This window comes from Micropterus salmoides, unplaced genomic scaffold (genome assembly GCF_014851395.1).
Source record: "Micropterus salmoides isolate LMB-PRFRI ecotype aquatic unplaced genomic scaffold, ASM1485139v1 Ms_hic_scaffold_11, whole genome shotgun sequence".
Taxonomy (NCBI): Eukaryota; Metazoa; Chordata; class Actinopteri; order Centrarchiformes; family Centrarchidae; genus Micropterus; species Micropterus salmoides.
Window position 1 is genome coordinate 7846160 of NW_024040152.1, and position 17843 is coordinate 7864002.

General features: G+C 40.4%; 1 protein-coding gene across 2 annotated transcripts in view; it reads left to right on the forward strand.

The window, feature by feature from the left end:
• The window catches only part of syngap1b (synaptic Ras GTPase activating protein 1b), a 145299-nt gene that overhangs the window by 94874 nt on the left and 32582 nt on the right, over window positions 1-17843 (forward strand). The window contains exons 5-9 of one of the 2 annotated variants that reach the window (XM_038710671.1): window positions 3331-3809; window positions 8135-8256; window positions 13928-14081; window positions 14449-14547; window positions 17487-17726. In XM_038710671.1, the coding sequence (XP_038566599.1) occupies window positions 3331-3809; window positions 8135-8256; window positions 13928-14081; window positions 14449-14547; window positions 17487-17726 (1094 nt within the window). The remainder of the gene's footprint in view (window positions 1-3330; window positions 3810-8134; window positions 8257-13927; window positions 14082-14448; window positions 14548-17486; window positions 17727-17843) is intronic. The other variant, XM_038710670.1, reaches the window with a different exon arrangement.

Genomic DNA, 17843 nt, shown 5'->3' on the forward strand with positions numbered 1-17843 from the left:
CTATTTGAATTATGTAAAATAGCTGCGTGGGAGAGAAGAGGTGTGTGTGTGTGTGTGTGTGTGTGTGTGTGTGTGTGTGTGTTTGTCTGAGTATTAGTGTGACTGTGTGACAGAAGAGGCTGAGAGAGGGAGAGAGCAGAGACAGACAACATGAACAACATGATCAACATGAAGAGTCAGGGTGAGATAGGCTGCAATGCTGGAAAAATAGAAATTAGAACAAACGAACAAATGCAACCATTTTGCACGAGAGTTATCATTCTGTAGATTTTTCTTTGATAGGGCCATGCAGTGAAAACACGAGGAAAAACAAGGAAAGAAAGACATGAAGAGAAAACAAGGAAACAACAAAATGTGCAGAAATGTAAAATAGGCTTTGATATGATCCTACTGTAGTTTGGAGACGCTAAGAATGATTATTTAAGCAGGACTTTCTTCATAGGTGGTCACCCTGGTTTTATTAGACAAGGGATTGTTTCATCTTGAGCTTGTGGAAATGTGCAGCATGCTGTTCTTATAATTTTAAATGTTCACAGTCCAGTCAAAAGCCAGAATCGTGTGTGCTCTTCTTTTCTTACCATTCTAGCTGCATGACTGTAGGGATGACTATGCCAGTGTGTTTGAAATATCTCAACAACTATTGGATGGGTTGCCATGAGATTTTTTGCCGGTGTTCATTGTCCCCACAGGATAAATCCCAATGATTTTGGTGTTCCTCCTACTTTTTTTTTAGCGCCACCAGCAGGCCAAAATGTTCACTTATATAGGGAAATATACCAGATGGATTGGTACAAATGTTTGTACAGACCACATTGGGTTTCCAGACGATGAATCTTTAAGACTTATTTATACATAAAGCTTCGTATTCGTGGTTTTAAAGGAAATGTCTCAACATGTATTGCTGTGAAATTTGTTCAACATTCACGTTCCTGTAATGTAAGGACATTCGTTCCTGTAATCACACACCAAATATCTTCAAAACTAATGACATAAAATCAAAGTACTTCACATAATATATGCATGTATCAAAATTTAAAAGAAAGCCGATTAAGAGAGTAAAAACAACAAAAACAAAACTTTTAAAGGCAGTTGAGAATAATTTGGATTTTAAGTCTACCTCTAAAGGTGGCCAGAGTCAGACACCTTAGTTCAAGCTTCAATTAATAGCCCAGGCTTTTTTATTTGCTTAAATCACTGAACTCACCCTCCCTGAATTTGGGACAGGTGTCTATATGGGACAAATCTTTAATTCCTTTGCCATTCCAGTAAATCTGAATGAACATAAATACTTTCGTGCTTATCGTTTTCGTAAAGTGGGTTTGGGTCTAGGCATTTAATTGAAGTTTTATGAGATGTTGTTCAGGGAGCCGCACTTCTTTGACTGGGCGATGGCAGAGAAGGTCAGTTCATATGAAGTAGGGCAATCCACAAACAATGATGCAAATGCTTGTTTGTCAAGGAGGCATGAGCATTCCTTTTTGTGCCGTTCATGTTAAGAGAAGCTGGATTAACAGGCGACAGAATGCAAAGGAGGGCTTTTGTCATCAATAATATATGTTTGTGATTTGCTCTGCTGGTTTGAAGGATTTATTGTAGCAAAAATGTCAGGTTTTAAATTGTCAATTTAAACCATAGACTGTATATAAGAAATGGACGTAGTCATTGTGATGTCACTCGTCGGTTTGTGGACTGCCGTTTTGAAGTCTCGAGTTTGGCCAATAGGGCGTCGCCATGTCGAGTTTTTGCAACCAGGAAGTGCCCGGAAGTGACGATACAGCGGAGCTAACGGCCGTGTGCGGAGCTAGCTAGCTTGCTTATCTAGGTGCAACTGTAACTCACGTCATTTTAACAGGGCTGATAATTTTGTCTAGCGAACAACAGTCTTAAAACTAAATGTCCCCACCAGAGAAAGTGAACAGCCAACTCCTAATAAGCTTTTTCAATGGTGTTGTTTAAATTGACACAGTGCCGAGGGTACGAGTCGGCTCTAGCCTGATTGACAGGTCGCCATGGTAACGACTTGTCAATCATAGATAATCCCGCCCTGAAACATACTCTGCTTTGTGGTATATTTTAAAATAAATGGGATCATAACTTACTAAATGAAAATCATTTTGTATTGAAGAAGACTTGAAACTAGCGACTGAGACCATAAACTCATCAGGAAAGTGTTTACTGGGGTAATTATTCGGCTGAGAAGTAGGGTCATTTTCCCATTATTTCTAATGGAGCCAGACTTCTTTTTGCAACCAAAAGAGTCGCCCCCTGCTGGATTTTCAATAGAATGCAGGTTTCAGGGACTTCCGCATCGGCTTCATATAGACCGGAAGCTTCCCGCTTGATTTAAACTGATCCAGGGCCGGTTTGAATTGATTGGTGGCCCGGAGTTGGGTAGGCCTGCCTTAGATTCTGTGGCACAATTTGATATTGTCCTAGCAAATTAAAGATGTATTTCTTGGTCAACGAGGGCCCTTTGTGGTTGTCTTAAAAGTCACTTTCATCATACAATGTGCAGGAATTTGCCTTAAGGACACTGGTGCAGAGACAGACATACATACAGTACTGACTTTTATTGAGTTTTTCAATATTTGGACAGCAAGGACAGGGGAGTGGAAGAAATGCTGGCCAAAAACACTCTAGTTTTGATGTAATTTGTGAGTAAACAGGCCAGCCAGGTCAACCAGGCCTCCTGTGTTTTGTTTCCTGTGTTCTCTAACTGTACATATACACTCTCTCCGTCATCCATCAAGCGTAGGACAGGAGTTTATTACCTTACTGACCAGTTCAGTGCATTAGGCACCGACTCGCTGACGGAAGTCAATAAGTGCTTTGTTTGTTTAATTCTCGCTCCTGTCTATCCATGTATCTCCCAGTCACTCCCCTCTCCTCTCACCTCCCCTCAACATGCACACTGTTAACATTCGCCTCATCTGTCATCTGGTCTATCTCTCACTCACTTCGTCAACCTCCTCCCTTCCATGGATGAAGGTGTATTTGAGTTTATGTGTGTGATAGCAGTAGAAGCAGCAGCAGTACTGGTGGATGGGTGTGACCCTGCATGGTTTCATTTCTCCCACGCTCACCTTTGAACTCCATCTAGCTCAAATATTCTTTCCTGCTCTCTTTCATTCCTTCAGGCAGACTGTCAATAACAGCTCTTCTGTAGCTGTTTATTTCCACAGTGGCCATGGCTTTCTCTCCCCACATCCTCTTGCTCTACCTGTAGCTCTGTGCTGCAATTTTTGTCCTCATTTTACCTCTGATGTTTCCTTTCCGTTGATGTGTTATAATGTCTTACCTGTCGAACTCTTCTCTATCTCCGTCTCTTAGATCATCGCGCCCGGCGGAAGAGCATAGCCACAGGAAAGCAGCCGAGCATGGAGGTCCCTCCCACTGCCCCCCTTCAACCCTTCCGACAATCCGTGAGTAACCCCCCTTGTTCCCGGCCTCGCTCGCTGCCTCCGTCCCTCTCGCTGTCCCTCCTCCCTCCTCCCGCCCTGGGTCCGCCACACACCTGTGGCCGCCGGGCCAGCGGCACCCCGCCTCACCCTTTCCCCCTCTCTCTAGCTGTCTCTCCCTCCCTCGCCTTGTGCCAGCAGCAGAAACAGCTAAAGGGCTCCAAGAAAGGGCCCGGCACGCCTCCTTTGCCCCGCTCGCTGCCCCTCTCCCCCTCCCTGTCCTTCACTCTGCCTCACTCGCCTGCTGCCTCCTCCTCCCCCCCCTTCTTGTACTGGGGCGGAGACTGGAGGGCTGCCAGTTCAAGTCCAGTGGCTGGAGGAACGTTTATTGCACCACTGCCCCCTGTTGAGGTATGTGACAGAAACATGGCAGAAGCAGAGACACTGGTTACGTTTATAGTATGTTTAAAACTTTAGATAACTGGGTCTTGGTCAGAAAGGGGTTAAGGCACTACAGTATTTAACATAGAATGATGAAATCATCCCACTCATTTCAGTCGTGGTTTCTAAATTCACAGAATCCCTGGAAAATTGCATCTTAAAGGGCCATACCAGTGTGTTTTAGCACCTTTAATACAAACACACTTATTTTCTAATGCATGCTATACATAATTGTGTCTACCGTTCCAGGCAGACATTGTTCTTCATTTTTTTTCCAGTGGTATGAAAATCAATTTGCAGACTCTTGAAACGTACTTGAGTTGTGTAATCTACATTAATGTTTGTCAAACTTACTTCATCATTGTGTGGTAATGCAGTTTAAGTGCAGGTTGATTTTAAAATGCTGCACTGCATTTTGTTGATGTGTTTGTTTGCGGAATTAAAACACCATTATCAAGGACATAAAATAATAGAACTTCATGAATATGCACATGTGTACAGGTATACACAAAAAACTCTCATATTCAATTGAGTGTAAACAGAGAAGACGAAAAAAGGAAAGGAAATTTAATGAAACCCCAAAATGAATAATCTTGTCCTTTATATTTTATTGTTGTGCTAAAATCCCACTTTTTAAAATTTGCTATTTAAAATTTGGCAAGTGAAAAGGGCATTACAGAAGTCGAGAAAATGAAAATGCAGGAGAAAATTAAGGCATGAATGATGTGATTTAAGTCAGAAGTCTATAGTAATGGTCAGATTTTTGCAGTGTTTCTCAGAGGAAAACATGATTGAACCGGTTTGTTGACATGGTTTTCAAGTTTCAATTGAGGGTCAAATATAACGTCGAGAGAAGCTCAGTTTTATCAGAATTAATATTGTGCTGTTTTTATTGTAAAGCACTATGTAATTGTGTTTTGAAAAGTGGTATATAAATAATGTGTATTATTATTATTATGTAATGTAAGAAAGAAACAAAAGTAAACGGATACTTGGTGTAAACTGTCATAATATACACAACTCAGTCAAATTTCAAATGTGCCCAGACTTTAATCTGATTATTATTAAACTTATACTTATACTTACTTAAAATTAAACAAAGAAAATGTTACTTGTAGAAAATGAAAACATGCAAAAGACCTGGTATGATTCTTTAATGTGACCAAAACAGAAGCAATATAAAAGAAATGTGCTGTCACTGGAGTGACAAAACATGTCTCTTTTTTATACTAGAGACAACTTCTGTCAAAGAGGGAGAGAAGAGCTGGCAGCAAAACACGTTCTGTCTGTAGACAGAAATAATCTGTTTATTGTTTTATTCATGGCAACAGAAACTCAATCACAAGGAATCAAATGTGCACATAAAAGGGCTTAAAGGATAGTTTGGTGTCTTATTAAGTTTGTGACAGTGGTCTATGTTGCCCATCTCCCTTCCATTATTTCTGCTGGTGTTTGCACATTGTCCTTGTAGCTGGAAATAGCAAGACTTTGTTTTCCTCCCTTCACAGGAAACTTATTTGCTGTCCATTCACTTCTGCGGGATGAAAAACAGCTTCCACACACTCGGAAATGACAAAATCCACATATTCCATTAAAGTAAATGTGAAGAATTAGGCTTGGTCAAAGTTTTTGTGTTTCATCATTATTTCATGGTGACTTAGATGAGTGTTTTAATATCAATATTTCATGTTCTCTGATCTCGGATGAGCAAGCCTGAAGGCCAGGAGTGTCACAGTGGATGCAGACAAAACATCCAAAGATATTCAGTTTACTCTCATGTATTATAAAGGAAAGCATCAAATCCTCATGTTTAAGAAGCTGGAATTACAAAATGTTTGACATCGTTGCTTAAAAAAATGACTAAAACGATTATTCGATTCGATTCGATCACAGTAGTTGCTGATAAATTTTCTGTCAATAAAGAACCTATAGTAGGGTAGAGGTATAAATATTCAGGTGAAGTACAAGTATCCGAACAAATGTATTTTCTTACATCCCACCACTGGTGTTGATCACACCGGAGAGAGCCCAGACAGCAGTTCATTTCATACCACTTTTGTCAATTAGTGTCCTAAAAATGAATATCTAATTACATACAGCTACTAAATGTGGAAAGTAACAGAAGGGCTGAAACACTAAGTGACATCAGTGTTCTCCTTTAACCTAAAATGGACCAGCTGAAGATGAAGTTGATGCCCCCGCCCCGTCACGATTATCCCACTTTATTGTGGTTTATTGTGATTCAGGCTTTTCACTCTCTCTCAGAGTTAAAGTGTGAGACGGAGCAGCTAATCAAATCAGATTTAGTCATGCAGGCTATTAGCTGAGAACCAGCAGATGGAGCCAAGTCTTTAGTCACATCCTCAAGACAGGCTTCAAAGCCATTTGACTCATGCAAGATGACAAGGTGTCATTTCCTTTCAGTCATTCTACCATTAAAAAATGTTGTAATGCTATAGGTATATAAACGGTATTACTGTGAGTCTTCTGGACACACCTAAATGTTGAATGGGTGAAGCTTCTTGAAGGCACAGTGGCACATAAGAAAGAGCTCTGAAGTTACCTTCACAGCTAGCATTACAAAGTTCAGAGAATATTTCTTTTAACAAGTGAAATTATCCTACCTTGTGCAGTTTTTCTCACTTGCTGTCAAATATTTTTAATTGTATGAAAATTGCTTTTCTTTGTATATGTAAAACAAATGTTTTGTTTCACTTGGTCCCCCTTTGAATGCATCAGTCTGCCCTACAGTGTTGCAAGAACTGGTCCCGGTTCAAGTCATGGTTAAAATCTGTCCAGTCAGGGTTGTTGTAGATCAGGATGGTCCTGCAAAGAAAGGTTCTGTCCCAAATACCCACACTTGCGGTCCTGAGCAGATAAGTGCGTGTTCATACATCTGTAGTTAGTAGACAAGTGTGTCCCAAGTCAGAAAAGTACCATGTGCATTTTTTCCAATGCTGCCTTGAAGCAGTAATCATAGCTAAGTGTAGTATCACACAATTCACCATCGTCCACTGTTCCACACCAGTTGTTGGCAGTAGTGCACCTATAGGCTGGTTTTAGGACCGACAATAATCAGCAGACATGAAGTCAATGACATGTTGTATTCAGAGCGAATAATATTTATGTCCAAACACTACAAAGTCATGGAACATCTGCATAATAACAATCTGTTCTTCTTGACGGCACTACTAATAGTAATCTCACATATTGACATGGTCAATATACGTATTAAATATCACATCTTTTCTCAAGGTTTTTGAGAAACATGGTGCATCCTTAAAAGTTCTATCAGACAAAGACCAACAAAATAACATGTTATATTATTTATCTGTACAGTAGACCTATGGCCTTCTAGATTTTTGCAATCAAAGAAAGCGATGTAAAGATTTGACAAACAGAGCTCAAAGAAATGCGGCCTATATTATTGAACTTATTGATATAATAGCACAAGCTATAATAACATTAAATCTAAAATTATTAAAACCAATAAGCATCTGTGTACATACAGTTGCATGTTATATTGGGGATTGGGTGGCTCGTGGCATCATGAAAAACACTTTCCTTGGAAGAGGTGCCGTGGTCTGAAAAAGTTTGGGAGCCACTGTTCTAGATGTCTCAATTTAGTTTATTAATTTTAGTCAGCTCCTGAATGTGTAATCCTACGTATTTGTTCCAACAAGTCACCTGAGCTGGATTGTTCCATGTGCAGTATTTGTATTTGTGTGAGTCGTCAACATGTTTGCGACCAAATATATCACACAAGTAGGAACCTGACTACTCTTCTACCCTTATCATTGAACAATTTCCTGTTTCAGTTCTCAGATTTTGTTATTTGACCTTGTAAGGAAGCTCATGTAGGACCTGCACCCCTGTGTGAGGCTTGTACTCTGAGCTTGTTGTTGGACTGTATGGCACACCACTGCCCACCACAGGATCTGTTACAACACTGCAGTTCTCTGTGGCGAGTGGACATGTATGGGCGTTTGATTTCTTGTTGATAATAAATTTACCTTGTGCTCTCCCCCATCACGCATCATGTGTTTCATTTGTGTGCGTCGCCATCTGATTTTGGTGTTACTTAAATACACAAACCACACTGACTCCATGGGAATCATCTATCTTTATTTCACACTTCGCACTTCACAACTCCTAAACCATATCAAACTCTTGTATCCTCTCTTCACCACTCAACCCATCTTTTCCAACTCACGTCAACCACTTCTTCATCTCTGTAACTTCCCCTCCTCCATCTGTTTGCCCCCGTTGTTGCTCTCCTCCTCCACCGTATCCAGAGTTTCCTCAGTAGAAGGTTGAAGGGCTCGATCAAGAGGGCTAAGAGTCAGCCCAAACTGGACCGAACCAGCAGTTTCCGCCACATGATCCTCCCCCGCTTCCGCAGTGCCGACCAAGACAGGTCAGTGAGTGTGTGAAAGTGATTTCAAGCATTCATATATGTAATATTATCCTGCGTCTGGCTGTGTTAGTGTGCGATCTCTGTAGTTACATTAATGTGTGAAATTGTGTGTATTTCTCACAGTGTAAATGTTATGGCATCACAAAGTATTTACTTTTCCATCTACTAAGACAATCTGAAGCATATATCTCATATAAACAGAATGTACTGTAGATAGTGGTGGAAGAAGTACTCAAGATATTTTATTTAAGTAAAACAGGTATGTATAAATACTCCATTACAAGTAAAAGTCCTGCATTCTAATATCCTACTTAGAAGAAGGGCATTTTAAGTATTACTAGCAAAATGTACTTAAGAATCAAAAGTAATAGTGCTCTTTCTGCAGCATAATGTCAGTGACTGATATATTATTGTAAATGACCTACTGATGTATCGGTGTGTAAGCAGCATTATACTGTTGTAGCTGTTCAAGTTGGAGCAAGTTTAAACTACTTTATGGACAGTCATTAGTTTAGTTCAGTGGTCGGGTCCCTCCTAAGGATCACAATATAATTATGAGGGGTCATGACATAATGAGAGAGGAAAGAAAGATAAAACAAATTTATATATATGACTTTGTTTAATCTTTGCTTTTGTCTTTAGAGATAATTAGGCCTCTTTAGGACTCAAACAGTTATTTAAATTAAACCATGTGAGAAGCTTAGAGAGGAAATCTCTGTTACTACATCGGCTATGAACATCTGAATAAGAAGCCCCAGCTCTGCTTTATTTGTGAGAGTCCACAAGCCAAAATGTGTGGGGAACCACTGGATTCATTGTTGACAATGTGTTGAGTTCAAGTAACTTATCACATGTGTTTTAATGTAAAATCTTAATGTATAAAGTAACAATAACTACTCCTGTCAAATAATATAGTGGAAAGTACAATAGTCCCCTTTGAAATATAGTGGGGTGGAAGTAGAAAGTAAAATTACATAGAAATACTTAAGGAAAGCACAAGTGCCGTACCGGTAAACTTAATTACTTTCCACCACTATTGTTGGGATGAGGCAGCGGTCATTCAAAACGAGAGGGAAGCTGCTCAGAGAGGCGTTGTGATATTATTGCATTAGGACCAAAGATACAGTGTATGAGATACAGCCTGTGGTTAGAGATAGAAGTGTGTTTGCTGGTACATTAAAATGTGCTGTTTTCCAGGAAGTTTGAATGTTACATTTGATCTAAAATGCATGAATATCGCATTTTATTATATCATCAAGCCCTTTGATAGACTGGCAACCTGCCTCTCCCCTGCGGTGCATGATGGGATAAGGCTGGCCTATCTATCTATCTATCATTGTTATAAATTGTTGTTTATTTTACACTCTCATATCCCACTGCAGTGTCACTTACAATTAAAACACCATCGCTGTTTCTTTGCTGGGGCAAACATCGCCCCCCTCTCCATGGCAACCAACAGACAGCCATATGGCGGCTGTACAGACCATAATGAGTCAGTGGGAGATTTGCTTAATTATACCTCCTCTGTATTGAGTTTATAGTTGTAGCAGCACTGGCATTCTTCAGGCACAGCAGCATAAGAGGTAGTGGCTAATTTTGGTTTGACAGAAGTTTGTACAGGATAGTTTTTATTTTGAAGAAGAAAAAGAAAAAAAAGGACACTGTTAGGTTTTGTGGTTGGCGGACCCAAGAGCGGACCCAGAATTTAAGAGCCAGAGTAAAAGTTGACAGACTTTATTTACAAAACTTGCTGAGGTGGTTAAGGCTGGTGAGAGAGGGGCAGGCAAGTGAGCAATGGCGGGGTCCAATTCCAATCAGCAGCAGGTACTGGATGAGATATAGAAGGTGGAAGCCAAGGAATCCTGAGGCACAGGAGAAAAACAACAGTTATTATTCAAGAGAAAAGAAAAGGCCTCAGGTACCAGGAAGGGTTTGGATAATCTTGCAGTGAGTCCTAGGAACACTGGAGTAATTTAGCTATGAGTTGATGAATTGATTGAAGACCGGTGTGTAGCTCTGCCAGGTGCCCAGCGTGAAGTCACGCCCGCAACACACAGACAAACAAAAAGAGAAGGCAAACAAAGGAGAGAAGAGAAAACAGAACCAGACACAGCAGTGACAAATCTAATGTATGAAATTTGAAGTTTCCAGTTTTCGAATAGTTGTCTGGCTGTTTAACAATTATTAACTAAATTGTAAGTGTGACATCAACCTTGCGTGCTATTTCTAATTTTTATGAACTACATACATTATACATTTAGTCATTTAGCTGACGCTTTTATCCAAAGGTAGAGGTAGCACGCCTCTGAAGCAACTAGGGGTAAAGTGTTTTGCTCGGGGACACATTGGTGTGTCACAGTGGGAAGCGAACCCGGGTCTTATCCACTGCCCCACCACCAACCACTAAACTTTTCCTGTGAGTTTTAGCCTCTTTTGCACAAAAACAGTAGCAGCTGCAGTGAAGACAAACTCTGACAAACTTCAGATGTGAACAAGGTCATCTTGATCATGTAAACACAGAGCAGAAGTGCACTCAGGAGAGCGCTAAAACCTCTCCTGAGCCAGGTGTCTGCCAAGGTGCGTTTCCACATGACTTATTCATTTGGGAAGGTTGTGGATGTCTATTATCCCCGGCTGGCCTGATGAGACACAGAACAGACGAAAAAGTCAGGAGCCTTATGAAGTCGAGGTTGTTTGCAATTTTCACAACTCCTCATTTACTCTGGATGTTTCCTGTCAGGGATGTCGGCAAACATCTGCAACTTTGTTCATTATTATTCTGTTTTTTATCTTTATTTATCCCGGGAGGGTTTGCTAAACAAACATACCCTTTTTCAGCACAGACTGATATTCACACAATCATAAATGTGCCTCTGAGCTCCCAAACAGACTCTTAAACAGTGATATGTATTTTTGTACGTTTTTTCAATAATTATTATTATATAACTGATTGTTCATACAACTTCCCAATGGGTCTCAGAGTTTTCTTCCGTGTATACTGTTAGGTCACGCTGTCATATAGCTCCTAACTCGTACATAAATGTATATTGTATAATGTTTTTCAGCAGAGTTTCAGTGATGACCTAAAAGCAATTCAGAGCATTTTCTATCCCAAAAAGTATACTTTTCTGTATATTTTAATTATTATTGATTAATCCGCTGAGTACTTTTTCAATTAATAGATTAATTGTTTTGCCAGTAAAATGTCACAGTATAGTGAAAAAGACCTGTTATAATTTCCCACAGCCAGAGATGATGTCTTCAAAGTCCTTGTTTGGTCCTAAACCTAAAGATATTCAATTTGCAGAATTTGCAAATGTTTGGTATTTCTCCTTGATAAATGACTGAAATGATGATCAATTATCTGATTTTTGTTGATTCATTTTCTATCAGAAATATTTGGATTCTTTAAAGCCATCTTCTGTTAGCCTCGGTGTGTGTGAAGGACCTCAGTCATCCATAGTCAAGGGCAACTGGACTTGGTTCAACCAAGTCCAGTTGCCCTTGACCTCAACCTCCGTTGGATTCAGTTAGCCTCACATTATTGTAATATTAGTTAAACCTTACAAGAGCTGCAACTAACGTTTCTTGTAGTTATCAGCTCATCTGTTGATAGTTTTTAGATAACTGATTCATCATTTAGTCCACCAAATGTAAAGAAAATTTTAAAGTGTCTATCGCAAGTTCTAAAGGTCCAAGTGGACAACCCAGAAATCAAAAATATTAAATTTATTTAACATAAAACAGACAAGATCAGAACCAGCAAATGTTTTACCTTTTTGCTTGATTAAATGGCTTTAAAATTGTTACAGATTAATTTTCTGTTGATGGGTTAATAGAGTCATCAGTTTAGCTCTACTTACATAGCTGCTTAGTTAAGTTAAATTTCTTTGTGCTGTGTTGGTTGTCAGACCTGTTCTGCTTTACTTCACTGCAGCGATGCAAAGAACATGTTTACCTTATCATAAAATTTGTTTTGTATCTGCTGATTTCCTTCTTGTTTCTAGTCTGTTATCACTGGTGCTTTGGTTGTTTTCGCAGATGTGTGGTTCATCAGTTGTGACGTGTAAAATATAATTAGCAAGGTGTGTGTGTGTGTGTGTGTGTGTGTGTGTGTGTGTGTGTTGTCTTTTCACGTTTGACTCTCCCTGCACTTCAACTCCCCACTGAGACCTTGCATAGACCTTCCCAGCACTCTTCTCAATCCCTTTATCCACCCCGACCCTCACACATCCTCCTGCTCTCACTTTCTTCCTCTCCAAAGGATCTGATGTTTACATAATCAACGTGATATTCTTTGAGCGGTCTTAGCTCTCTACCCTCACTCCTTTCTCTCTCAATCTCTCCTTCTCTCACATACTTTCATGACCTCCCCCACTCTTTCTCTCTTCTTCTCTGTGTTCCCCTCAATCTGACTCATTCCTTTGGGTCTATTTTTATCTCTCTCTCTCTCTCCCTCTCTCTCTCTCTCTCTCTGAGTTTCTCCTCCCCCACGGTCCCCTACATGCAATCAGTGCTCTGTTGATGAACATTATGATTGAACATAGACAAAAGCAGTGCAAGCGCAGGGGAAAAGCTGAGAGTCGGACGCAGCACGGAGGATATACAGTATCTTTTCTATCTTTCCTTTTTCCTTATTTCCATCGCCCCTTTTCTTCTCTGAGGGTCTTCATCACACCTAACCGTCCCTCCTCGTTCTGTGGTTAGACTCACTGTGTCATGATACATCTGTCTTAGTGACCATGTGACTGTCTCCTCAGCTAGTCTGTGATTTTACATGTGCATGCATGTGTGTGTGGGAGTAAGTGTGTAGGAGAGCATGGCAAATTCGTGTTCACTTGTGAGCATGATGCCCTTTGCATTTCACTGTAAAGATTAATGATATTATTAAGGATTATCTTAGAACATTGTGTGGGGAGTTTAAAATGTTTTGCTTGGAGGGAAAAGATGGATATATCTGTAAAGACAGTAAATAGACAAAACTGTAATGCATTGTGATGAAATATGCTTTTGATTGTGTAGTTGCTGACATGATACACGTCAACTCAAAAAAGGTTATAATGAGCATTTCAGAGTAAGTGCACAGGATCAGTCTGTCCCTTCAATCTACTAGATTATCTTAAAAATTCAAATAATGAACATTGTGGCATTAGAAGCTTGATCAGTCTGTCCGCTTTACAGCCGTCTGTTAAATAATTTAGAATGGATGGTTTTAAAATGTTCATTATTTTTAACGTCTATTCTTTCTCTAGTCAGATATATTCAGGGAACATCTTTGCAGAACCAACTGGAAACTAATATATTTGTCACTATTTGGCTAAAATGAAACATAAAAATGTGATTTGATAGAAATCTGTTGTACTAGGAGGTTTTGCCTTCTTATTCATGCATTTCCATGTACATTTCATAACATAGAAAGGCTACTGGAGATGTGTTAATAGTCCCTGTATTGCCGTAGTTCAACATATGGTGCAACGCTTACATTATTGTTTTTTAGTACACAAAGATAAATGTTAATGATGACAAAGACAAAAGATAATTTTCTTCCATTTACAAGCAGAAGCGTCCTGTAGTTTTTTTTACACAGAACTGAAGCATAATCCCACTTTCAACAAAAGAGTCACTCCTTTCTCCCCTCTTCACATCTAACCACAACTATCACTCCTCCCAGGACCCGTTTGATGCAGAGCTTCAAAGAGTCCCACTCCCATGAGTCCTTGCTGTCTCCCAGCAGTGCTGCCGAGGCACTGGACCTCACTCTGGATGAGGACGCCATCATCAAACCTGTCCACTCGAGCATCCTGGGACAAGAGTACTGCTTTGAGGTGAGTACTGAGCTGCATGGTGTGGACAAACAACAGCACACTCATGCACAAAGTGCAGTGTACAGAGCATTAAATTGCACCAAACATGTTGTTCCATCCTGACAAGTGACAGTGATGTGAAAGAGACTGATGTGAATTGAAAACATTTTTTTACATTTGAAAAAATGAAAGAATCAAGGACACTGAAATGAGCCCTAGTCCCTACATAACTTGCTGCAGGAGTCTGTCAGCTTTTTCCATTACCTTTCCATTTGTGGAACATGACAGGTTGAGAGTGAATGCAAGAGATTGTTTTGGCGCCTTAGTTACAGTCTCCATAGTTACTAATGGCTGTGGTTGTTGAATTTACCATTGGCTATAACCTCAGGTGACTACGGCATCAGGAACCAAGTGCTTTGCGTGTCGCTCAGCTGCAGAGAGAGACAAATGGATCGAGAACCTGCAGAGAGCTGTCAAGCCCAACAAGGTGAGGGGAGAGAAAGGGATGCGGTAGAGGAAGAAAAAAGGATGATCCCTCTGTCTGTGTGTCTCTCTCTCTCCTCCCCGTCTCCCGTTGTTGTCTGTTTTCAAAAAGAGCGCACCGCTTCATTTCTCTGTGTGAACTCCATCCTTGTGTCTGTGTGTGTCTGTGTTGAACAATTTAGTCGCTTCTCCAAGCAAATATTAAAGCTGCATGAGGTAATGTTGCAGGGAGGATCCAAACTGCTGGTAGCCGCAAATAGCCACAAATCAGGTAATGTGGTGATGATGTGATAATGTGATCAGTAAATTACACACAGCAGGCTTGTATTTACCAGCCCTACATGTCTGTGATACATGACACTAAAGGATACTGAAGAGACAAAAGATCCACTATTGGCCAAGTTCTTCTTCTTCATTCTCACTGTGGGCCTCATGCAAGAACCACCTGTACAAACAGATTTACTATGTATGAGTACTTGAAAAGATTGGTAGCATTCACCAATTTTCTCATACTTAGAATTTTCTGTTGGGTAGCAAGTTCACAAGAGACGTGTCGGTTGTCTGTGCATGCCTCATACCACTCATTTGACCTGAAATCATATTACCATAAGAATTTGGATTTTAAATATAATACAGAAATGAAATAAAATAAAATATATATCTAAGGAAAAAAACATATAATTTAATTAATATTTTGTTCATCATAAGTGTAGCTTGCCAATTTACTGAGGGGTTTTCAAGATTTCGTATTTTGGCACAGCAATATACAGTTCAGTAGGTAAATTCTCTCTCCCCAACAGCTGCCTCAGGGTCTATAAGCAGCTTGCTGCCCAGTAAGGTCCTCTGTTGCACTTGTCAGTGCAACATCACCTGCTGTAGGCTATGGTATTGTCCCATCCAAAATCTCCGTGACTGTCCTTTTTGACTGCCTCTCGTATTAGTCGTGGACATAAGATGTTGTTTAGCATCAAAGCTAATGTAAAATCATTCCCTCTTTATTCAGAGTGCATGGCTGCACACGTTGTTGGCAACTGTACTGTTAATATTTTTTTCAGGGCCTCTAGTATGACTACGGACTCTGAAACCTTTCTGTCCGCTTATTTTTCCGACCGCAGGACTCGTAGCATGAAATTATTCTCCTTACTCTTGGTAACATTTTTGTGAATGAAACTTTCTCAAAAATGGAGCAGAGATTTTTTGAACTGCTGATTATGCTAATGATTAAGTTCCCACGAAGATGCACCGCCTAATGAACAGCTGGCACGCATCAGGCTGCAGTGAGCGATTTACGACAAGTTTGGTGAATGTGATTTAAAATAATCAAGCCCTAGTGGGGGAAATAGCGGTTTATTATGAGAATAGGAATGAGCCCCATGTCATTGTGTCCATATGTGACCAGGTTATAATTAATTAGTGCAGATGAAATCCTCTTCTTTTTTTGCACCTGTAGTGTATGATTTAAGCAGATATGATTGTGTATTTTCCAAAGTCTTCCTAGTGCAGCTTTAAGGTACTATGATTTTATTTCCATCCTCACAGCTTAAAAAAACAAATCTCAACCCTTCATGTCGGCCCAGAGTAAAACCAATATCCTAATTTTCACCCAGATTTCATAGTCCTGTAAAATTGTCCCATATCTCCCCTCTGTTATTAAAAAAGTGAACAGGCATGTAAGATATTCAGCTTTGATGGCAACCAGGGACTAGGAATTATTAAGCCAGACTGAGATGAAACACAGCCCGAGTTGAATGCCTCGTCCAGATGCTCAGGCCACAGGGGTCCTGGCTGAGTCATGGAGCTCCAAGGACTCCATGCAGGGGCTCCCTCTAAAATCGTCCCCCTCCTACCCCTAAACAACACGCATCATGCATCTCAGACCAGATGCATCGACAGAGATAAGGCTCACTGCAGAGACAAGGATTATCATTATGCTTCTTCACTTTCTGGAGCCTTTTAATTCCCACTTTGAGCTTTGATTGTTTATTCTATTCAAAAGGAGAGCAGCCACTTCACCCTGCTTTAGTGTTTTATTCGTTTTTTGGTAGTAAAATCGAAATATGACAGAAACTAGGGAAGATGTAACGTGATATCAAGACAGAGGACTCGAGCTCATGCTGGTGCTGCTGCACTGTATGTGCACTAGCAAACTGAGCCACCAGATGCCCAGCACATTCAAACTCAGAGGTTTGGAATTAATTATGCCTTGTGTTGGGTGCTGGTTATCAAAGAGCATACAAATGGAAAACTTAAGAACTGTGGATCTGGCTGATGCTCACATATTGAGCTGTCTAAATCAGGTATTAGATAGTCTGCAGCAAACAGGGGGCTAACAACAATGGCATTTGAGCCCAATTGAAATGACTCAGCGCCCGTTCACTGAAACATCACTCCGCAATCAACACGGCACTCTCTCCTCCCATGGGGGATGTCAAATATAGCTTGGGCTTTGTGATCATGATTAAGAAGTGTAGCTGTCGACAGAAACATCACCACCATTGTTTGTCCCTCATCTTTGCAGCACATGTGCATTGTGTGATTTTTGTCTCTCTGCATTTAAGTGGATTACTTTTTGCATCCAGTAAGACCACTCGTACTCTTATCATTCACATTTTCTGTTATCTTCCTTTTCTGTGTCTCAGTCATGCTGTTTTCTTTATCTGTATTCACATCAAAAGTTGAGAGCAATTTATCAAGTAATCCACAGCAGCTCGACCGCCAGGTCACCAGCCATTTCTTTTCTGTCATTTTCTCTGTTCTCTTGCAGCCTGACCTGCTGTCTCCCTTTATTCACACACACTGTCTCTGTTTCCATCTCTAAAGTTTTTTTCCTTGCTGATTGTCATGTTTTCCCCTGCATTGCATCATCTTCTTTTGTAAAGTATTTTAATGACTCTATTATTAGATGCACTTGACCTTATTTGACTTGACTTCATCTCCATGCAGGACAACAGCCGGAGGGTGGACAATGTGCTCAAGCTGTGGATCATAGAGGCACGCGAGCTTCCAGCCAAGAAACGCTACTACTGCGAACTTTGTCTGGACGACATGCTGTACGCACGCACCACCAGCAAGCCGCGCACCGACACCGTTTTCTGGGGCGAGCACTTTGAATTCAACAACCTGCCAGCCGTCCGCAATCTACGCCTTCATCTATACAAAGAGACAGACAAGAAGAGACGCAAGGTGACAAAGATTATTTTATAGTTTCAGCTCATTATTTAGCTGTCCAAACTGCAAGTTTGCTTTTTTGGTTCACTCACTCTCATAGAGTTGTTATTGGCCGCAGGCGAACAAGCTCAA